Raw genomic sequence first — 9,560 nt, forward strand, 5'->3', positions numbered from 1 at the left:
CAAATTAAAAGCTCTAATATAATAGCATATCTCCAAAAGTGGTCATAAGACCTCAAGCCAACACAAAAACCTTTAAGTTTGTTTTCTTTCTGAAATTTGTATATGATTTGTATGCATGTCTTCCCAAAAGATTGACATTTTATAGTAATCTTTTCACTAAATGCTAATTAAAGATAATATAAGTTATAAAATTTGAGTGTTAAATCATAATTAAGAAAACTTTTGAGTTACATTAGTTAAAAAAGGGGGTTTCAAATGCATGAGATTCAAGAAAAAAATGTTAGCTTTATAAGTATGTATGATATGATATGAGGTGTTAAACTTATAGAGTGTGTGATTTTCTTGAAATGAGATTATGTGTGATTAATTACTTTGAAGGTGAAAGGGTGTGGGGGTTTCAAATGCATAAGGTGTTGGCAATTTTTTATGGGGTTTCAAATGCATGAGATTCAAGAAAAAATGCTAGCTTTATAAGTATGTATGACATAGATATAGATAGATAGTTACATATAACATATAGTTAGTCAATTTTACATTTATCTCAATAATCATTTTTCTTACAATTTCTTGCATGTGTCTCAATGTCTCTAAATCTTATTGAACTTAAATAATTAGAAAATCATAATCATAAATAATGTTTTACCTAATTACCATGACTTACATAACAATATTCTTGAGTTGTTTCTAAGCAAGTAATGTGTTAAACAGGCTCAAAATCATAATCAAAATTACCATGACTTAGGTGTTGTTTGGTTTTTCGAAACAAAAATTCATGAAGTTTATGGACCATCTCTGTAACCTTCTACAACATAAGAGGTGAACTAAACGGTTGCAGTCTATAACAAGAAGCATGTTTTTTAATATTTGCAAACTGTTGTAGTAAACTAAATTTAAATAAACTAATTTTATAAACTGAAAACAGTTCTCAATATTGAAATTCTAGTCTTAAAACTTTGAAAGAGTTCTAAAAAATCATGTAAGAAAACAAAAAAATAAAGTTTCTAAAAAAATCCTAAAAAAATATCAAAGAGCCTATTAGTTTTATTCTAAAAAAAACTAATTTTAAAAAACATTAAAAAAAAAAGAAAATAATAAAGAAAATTAAGAAAATATTGCAAATGATGTCTACGAAGTTCGTAAAAGAATAACACATGTTAAAAAAGATGCAATCGAAACTAAAAATATTAATAACAAAAAAGGCAAAAAAAAAATAATAATAAAAAATCAATTTTTTTAAAATCAAGTTATAAAAAATTGTAGAAACAATAAAAAGAAATTGTATCAAATCCGAAAATCAAAGTTAAAAAAAAAAAAAAAAAACCAAAGTTTAATATATATATATATATATATATATATATATATATATATATATATATATATATATATATATATATATATAAGTTATAGCAAAATTCTTAAAAAAAAACTTGGAAAAAATTGAAAGTTGGTGAGGTTTGAAGAGGCAAGTCAAATGTGTTGTGCAGAACACCTGTATAGGTTTTGTAGTCTGAAATCTTTCAAAAAAACAAACTGCTGCAAGAGGATAAAGGATGTGTATGTGCTGCGTCCCACAACAAAAAATGGTCTATTTTTTTTATGTAAATAAATAGCACCTTACGTAACAATCTTCACGAAGTAATTGAATTGCAAGCTTAAAATGAGGGTAATCGAGTTACCTTCTTACTCTTGTTCCTTTTTTCACTTTCAATTTTAGGGATAATGACTTGAAAGGGTAATTAACTATATGTTTTGTACGTATTTAGTCACTTAACTATTTTTGGTGCCCTGTTAACCCTTAAACTTGTATTTTTGTCTTAATCACACCATTATTACCGGCAATAGCAGGTAAAACCTATTTTGGAGCACCTCCGGCGACATTTCCGGCGTATTTTACCTCCGACGACATCTTCAGTTATCTTCCCCGACCATTTTTTCCAGTCAAATGTGAGTTTTTCCTTACCAATATTATTGATTTACCTACAAAAAAATAAGTTTAGAACCCACAGAAATCCAACAAAAAACGTAATTTTGTCTCACCATATATGTGTTCATGTGAAAAGCTCAGAGAACTGAAGGCCCGTAATTTTGTCTCACCATACGTGTTTTCATGAAACTCTTCGCATCTGTTCTTCATTTTTCAGTGTGTTCTTCATCTAAAAACCCTAGAACTTGAAATGTTATGTTCAAGAAACCCAAAAAATCGATATGATTTTGTTCAAGTAACCCATAATTGAAACGATTTTGTTGAAGAAATGATTTTGCAGGTTTCGAATTGGGGTTTTTCCAAAAGGAACAAACTCATCGGTTTTTGAAGATCATAAATCAAGTTTTGAAGAACAAATCCATGGCAGATCTTAAATCCATTTTCCAGAAGGAACAAACTCGTTGTTTTTTTGAAGAAACCCAGATCTGAAATCCGTTTTCGAGAAGGAAGTTTTGAAGAACTCAAGTTCATTCATCAGAAACCCAAAAATCCCAAAGGTCAATTTCTTGTATGAACTCCTTTTCAGATTCGAGTTCATGTGTGTGTGTGCGCTTCAGATTTGAGTTATGGGTTTATAAATCGAAATGAAACCCATAAGGATATTTTTTGAGCATGAACTAGATCGACATACAAGTATGATTTTGTTTTTTTTTTTTTGCTAGATCTGCCATGGATGATTTGATTGAGTATGTTTTTCGAATTCGGGGTTTTATTCTTCAAAAAACCGAAGTTTTGCTCAATAAATCATTTCAAGTTTGCTTAAGAACATCATAACCAGAGGTTGAAGACGATGAACAGTGATCTGATAAGTATTTATATGTGTGTTCATCACAGATCAGAGAGAGATCTGATGTATGTTTTGGAGCTCATGAGTTCATGCAAAAAGAGAAGGGGAGAATAGATCAGAGTTCTTGACCATTTTGGGTATTCACAGAGATGTTGTCGGAAATAACGTCGGGAAATCGAGTTTGATCGGAGAAGATGACCGGAAAACTTATGTTTGGCCGGAAACAACGCCGGAAACCGGCAAAACCTGCTATTACCGGTCATACTGGTATAATATATACGTTTCAATAAGTTCAAGGGTTAATAAAGCACGAAAAATAATTTAGTGACCAAATGTGACAAAAAACTAAAATAGGTTACCCTCTCAAGTCATTATCCCTCAATTTTATTACTCTTGCTTCTTTTTCACTTTCAACTTTATCGCTAGTGTTTGCAATCTGTTTTTATCTAAAACTCCTCAATTTTACAAAACCAACATATATTACAACCGATTTATTGCATTTTTGGAACTCCTTTGACTCCATATTGGCAGAAATGATATGTTTGGATGCGTGTTTAAACTGATTATTGCGGATTTAAGTGTTTGGGGAAGTTGATAATGGTTATAATTTTTAACATTTTAAGGCTCAATAATACTTGCATAAACATGAAGGAGTTTTCCATAAGAAAATATATTATTTAGATAAATGTAAACTTACCTAGCTACCCATAGCTTTAATCAACTAATTATCTCACTTTGATACTGCAAAAACGGAATTTGATCATAATGTCCAAAGTTTCTTTAAATTTTTTAATGTAACCAATTCCTCCATAAAACCACAACCCAATTATTCCATTACTTACTCAAATCTTCACAAAACCATCATAATTGCATAAATCTAATTCTTACACAACATATCACAACAACAACAATTCAAATCAACTTAAACGCCTTACATAAAGATCATGAAATGATGACACCCTTTAAATTTCATGATGTTCCGATGCTAGAAAAGTTCTTCAAGCAGGAAAATGCAAACTTTTACCCGTTGAAAAATTGAATCTTGATTTTTTCGATTTAGTGCATGTATCTCCCTCTTTATCATAAATAATTGTGTAATTTGAGCTACTTATGTCCCTAAAATAGCAGAATTTATCATCACTATAATTATACATCTCTTGTGTACTCCCCAAACCACTAACAACTAAATTCCCTTTCACAAGCATCGAGCCTTGACCATTTTGTATGTTTTCAAGAACACTTGATGAAGATTTAGAACCAAAATTATCGATCTTTTTCTCATTGAAACCCAAAGTAACATTCGCCACCTGATCATAGCTTTTGTTTCCTTTGTCTAGTGTATCCGAGTAAATATAAAAAGAAAAAGTTTTCAAAGATTTTGTGTTATGAACAAAAGACGGAATCTTGGAATCCACACTATCATTAAACTCGATTATTTGGTTCACAATTTGTAAATCCCCATTTTTCGACATCACCATGATGTTAGTGTAATTGAAATCCTGTTTTGACTCGGTTACTATCTTCCCAAATGACGATTCTACCCATCCGGTTGACTTTATTGACCTTTGGACACTAGTAAGAAATGTCCCATTAAGACCCGTGAAATTGGACACCAAAGATTCATGAAGTGGAGAGATTTTTTGATTCAAAAACATCCCTTTTGTCTTCTCACTCTTTGCATCCAACCATACATGTAAATTTGCATCAATATACCAAACATTCAAAGCATTTGTGACACCAAAACCAAAATCATGGAGTTTTCCATTCAAAAGTGCTCCAAGAAACGGAGTGATTTCAATATCATATGAAGGGAGATCGAATGATCCAATCGCAGTTATTGGTCTCCATAGTAATGGATTAATACCTCCTGTGAAAACTACAGTAAAAGGCCAAACTGCACCAATTATTTTTCCATCTAAACTTACAATAACCTCTCTAAAAGGTCCATCACCAGGATACCCAGATAAATTATTAGCAGAAATATAGTCGTTAGGGAGATTTGTAGGCCAAAACTCATCGTTTTCATGAAATGAGACATACACTTCAAGAACAGCTCTATATGCATTTTGGGGAATCGCAAACTGTTTTGTCTTTACATCAGTTGAATTCTGGATTTCGAACCATAATCCATCGTTCCCTGGTAAGTTTCTTGAAATGGGTATTATCAAATCAGCCCATTCGTTATGGGCATGATTCGAATTAACAGGTTTCTTCTCGAAGGGATAATAATGAATACTAACATTCACATGGTATACACCAGTGTAAGTACTATCAATAATATTGCCCAAATAAACATCGAGTGTTTGTGTTTGATTGGACATAAGCAATGAATAATACCTAGTAATGTCCTTCTTCACAGTCCAAATAATCCCGGTGGCTCTAGGTTCAGCTGTGCAGCTTCTGAGCAGCTCAACGCCGCCGAGCCAAACCCCAAAAATCCGATCGAATTGACGACCTTTACATGTAGCTGTCCATTCGAGAACAATTTTCGCAAAATCGGTTGATGGGCAATTCGACGGCGGGGTGTATTGGGCGGAGACTGGTGGACTGCCGTAAGTGTATCCGAAATCATGTTGTAGAAGAAGGGTTGAGCAGGGTTTTGTGTTTGGGAGTTGGATGGGTTTCGTTACTTCAAAGAAAGTGGTGGGTGGGATGTCGTTATTGGTGGTGGGATCGGAGGTGAGCTGTTGCCGGAAAATTGTTGCTTTAGGAATGGGATTGGCGGCGGAGATTAGGGAGAACGAGAGGAGGAGGAGAAGGAAAGGAAGGAAGCTGGAAGCCATGAGAATGGTGATGATTTTGGTGGAGAAAGTGTGATTCTTGTAAAGATCGGTAGGGGAGAAAAACAATGTTAGGGTTGGAGTGTAGCGTTGAGATCTGAGATTTTAGAGGGAAAAATCATAACAAAATCAAGTCGTTCAAGATAAGGATCCACAGATAATTTAACGTATATTTTAAGATTAATGATAAAATTAGCATACTTCATTGTGATTGGATAGTTCTTTAATTTTAAATCATCTAGTAAATTAAATTTTAAATTTTGTGATATTCATTGATTTTCCTGTAGAATAGAATATACTAATTTATGACACGTAAAAATCATATTTATAAAATTAACTAAATTTTTATATTAAAATTTAAAATTATTAATAAATTATTTTAAATAAATTATTAATTAAAAGATATTTTTAGTTATATATATAATTATAATTATTGATTTAAATAAATATATAACGTCATAATTTGTATTAATTTTATTTTAATTTTTATTCTAATGCTATTAATTTAATATAATTAAAATGAGAAGTTTAATAGCAGCGTCGAAAATATACGAGCTCAATTCATCATTTCGGGATAAAAAATAGACCTTGGGTAAAAAAAAAAAAAATAGCGGGTGCGGGTTTTTTTTTTTGGACAAATAATATTTCTCTTTTTCTTCGACCTTTGTATTGTAAAAAACAGATAAAAAAATGATATGATTCAACCTCAAACCCATTTGAATGTAACAGATAACAGTAGGTCTCGAGAATTGATGTGTATTCGAATTATAGGAGCTAGCAATTGCCGATATGCTCGATAACACATGACAAAAAGAAAATAAAATTTTTTTATTGAATTAGAATTAAGTTTATATGGTTATTAATTGTTACGTCGGATTTTATGAGGTAAAATTAATATGTAGGCTTTTTTAAAAAGGTTTGTCGTTATTTAGCTCAATGCTTTGTAAGCTACATTATACGATTAAAAGCCTTTTCCCTTTTATTTTCAAAATATGATCAGAATTTTCTTTGGTATCGATATCAAAATCACTACACTAGTAATTATATTTGGGATTATGAGCTAAATAAAATAGTAAGTTGCGATTGTGGATTAATAAAAAGACTAAGAAACTGTGGACTGATGCAAATTTTGGCAAAAGATTTATGACTTATCGTAACTTCAAGGTAACAATGTTTCTCTTTTAGAGTATTTGATTGTTTAAGTGTTTTATATTATTTGGTTGTGTTTGCGGCAGGAAAGTACTTATGTAACTATTTTGATTGGGTAGGCCTTGAATTACCACCTAATTACTTATTGACTGACACAAGGATGTTAAAAAGTCAGGTGCACCTAAATCCCGTATGAAGTATATTTGTTTAAAAAATTATGGCAGGGACGGGGCGGAGGCGAGGATGGTCTGTTTCGTCCTGAACCTCCAATGGGGCCACCGTTAATATATTATCTATATTAATATAGGGAAAATGAAATAAAAGTTCTTAAGTTTTTACAAAAATGTCGGTTTTACCTTTGGACGTGTTTTATGTTCAGTAAATCCCAAAGTTTTGTTTAATTTGTTTATTTTTATCCATGTAGCCGGTTTCCAGGTAACCTACCGGTTACCTAGGTTACCTAGTGCCAGTAAAGTCCTTGAATTTTCAAAAATGCTCAAATTTACCCTTAAGTTTTTTAAAAATATTCGAATTTACCCTTACCTTGATTGTTATTATTATTATTATTATTATTATTATTATTATAACATTTTTAATTGTATAAAAATATTTTATACATATATTTTTAAATGTATAAAAATATTTCATACGTTTTTAATACATTTTTATATATTATTATTATTACTATTATTATTATTATTATTAATTCATTTTAAATGTATTTTGATTATTATTATTATTATTAATACATATGAAATAAATATATCTTTATTTCATATAAAAAATATATTATATACATATAAATATAAAAATAAGTATTTATATGGTTTATATTATATAAAAGATATAATTATATGTATTTGTACATATTACCAAGTATAAATATGTATTTATTATCAAACATCATACTAAATAGATAAGCAAAATATATATTCATTAATTAAAAACATAACGTAACAATTATAAAACCCTCATAATTAGAAAACCTCAATAAAAACACTCGATTACGGATAAGATTTAGTATAAAATTTGAAAAAACCTCTATTATTTAATTATATTAGGTTAATAGTGAGTAGATAACAATAAATGATCAATAAATAACACTCGTAAATGGAAAATATATAGAATATAATTCAAAAAAACCTCAACAAAAACACTTGATCACTATAAATAATTAAGTATTATCAACTTAAAATCATTCATTAACTGTTTTTATCTTAAAAATTGATAACAAAATGTCAAATATGAGTGTAAACTTCATTTATGATTGTTGTAATTCATAAAAAAGATCACGAAATGCATCAATTTTTATATTGATCTGAAGCATTTATTTTTGCAAAATCAGTCATTGACGATATTTTTTACTTTATCAAGCTTTTTCTGTTCGATTCAACAATTATAGATGAAGATTTAGGCTTTTCAAATGTATATAAATACTAAATACAAGTACATATATTTTTAAAAATATATTTATAGTAGTAAAAATATTTTTATACTTTTAAAAATGTGTGTATAAAATATTTTTATACATTTAAAAATGTATTAAAATGTATGAAATATTTTTATCCATTTAAAAATGTATGTATAAAATATTTTTATACAATTAAAAATGTATTAATAATAATAATAATAATAGTAACAACAATAACAATCAATGTAAGGGTAATCCGAACATTTTTGAAAAACTTAAGGATAAATCCAAACATTTTTGAAAATTCAAGGGCTTTAATGGCATTAGGTAACCGGTAGGTTACCTGGACACCGGCTACAATCGTTAAAATGAACAAATTAAACAAATTTTTGGGCTTTACTGGACATAAAACACGTCCAAGGGTAAAACCGATATTTTTGTGAAAACTTAAGGGCTTTTATGTTATTTTCCCATTAATATATATTAATTATATAAATATAAAAATAATAACAATGATTTTAATCTTCCAAAATTCAATAAAATACCACGTTTTTAAGTTATTCCTATAACGTTTCTAGATACTATACTATACATGTAAATTTTAACATAAATAATTGTTTTTTTACCAAAAAGATATCTTCTTTTCGATCAAAAAAAGTTATTCCAAAAAAACATCTTCTTTTTCCATAAAAAAAAACAACACAAGCGGGGCGGGGAAACGGTGACGGGGGTAATCCGGGTATTCGAGAGTCGTGGTGGGCGTGGAGAGGGTAGAGATTTCAGGGACTGGGGGACAAGAGAATTTCGAGGGTGGGGAATAAGTTTGTTGCTGATGTTCATTCAAATTTTCTGCTGGAAATCATGTTCTTAATGCTCTTATTATTTTGTTGTTGAAGAAATGAAGATAAATGGGAGAAAAAATTAATTTTGTGGTCTTAAAAAGGGTTGAAGATTTGCTCCAGGAGAAGTTTTTATTTTTGGAAGAAAATACACAAATTATGGGCTTATTATTCAAGAAAATAGAGAAAATTTTTTTTACCCAGCAGCTCTTAAATCTTCATGAGATATGAAACTTTTATTCCTTAAATTTTCTTGTTGTGAATCTTAAAATTGAAATGTTTGGATGTGCTTGGTGTTTGCAAAAAACACAATGTCCTTATTGCTCTTTTGGGTAAAGTGTATTTCACTTATATTTGCCTTTCCAAGTAAAACCATGTGACTTTGACCTTTCCCATCAACTTTTGTCCCCTTAAAACCCCTTGCATACTCCTTTTTTTGCCTTTTCAAGACCTTTTTTTTGACCCAAAATGCTTTAAAAAATATTCCCCTTATTAAAAATATGAATAAATGCCCTTTTCGGCATCATTTTTCCATGAAAAATAGCATTTTTCTTCATCTGTTCAGCCCTTCTCAGACCCCCGAACCGCAACCAAAAACTACCTACTGAAG

The 9,560-nt window shown here is 29.8% G+C and overlaps 1 protein-coding gene across 1 annotated transcript; it reads right to left on the reverse strand.

Annotated features, from left to right (window-relative positions):
* Positions 1 to 3,581: 3,581 nt before the first annotated feature.
* On the reverse strand, positions 3,582 to 5,689 carry LOC145072858 (peptide-N4-(N-acetyl-beta-glucosaminyl)asparagine amidase A-like). The gene has a single exon (XM_079019338.1). The coding sequence runs from the start codon at positions 5,552 to 5,554 to the stop codon at positions 3,770 to 3,772; it is 1,785 nt and encodes a 594-aa protein (XP_078875464.1). The 5' UTR covers positions 5,555 to 5,689; the 3' UTR covers positions 3,582 to 3,769.
* Between the last annotated feature and the right edge of the window lie 3,871 nt (positions 5,690 to 9,560).

The sequence above is a fragment of the Lactuca serriola genome, chromosome 9 (genome assembly GCF_051521515.1).
Source record: "Lactuca serriola cultivar US96UC23 chromosome 9, Lser_US96UC23_V15, whole genome shotgun sequence".
NCBI classification, from domain to species: Eukaryota; Viridiplantae; Streptophyta; class Magnoliopsida; order Asterales; family Asteraceae; genus Lactuca; species Lactuca serriola.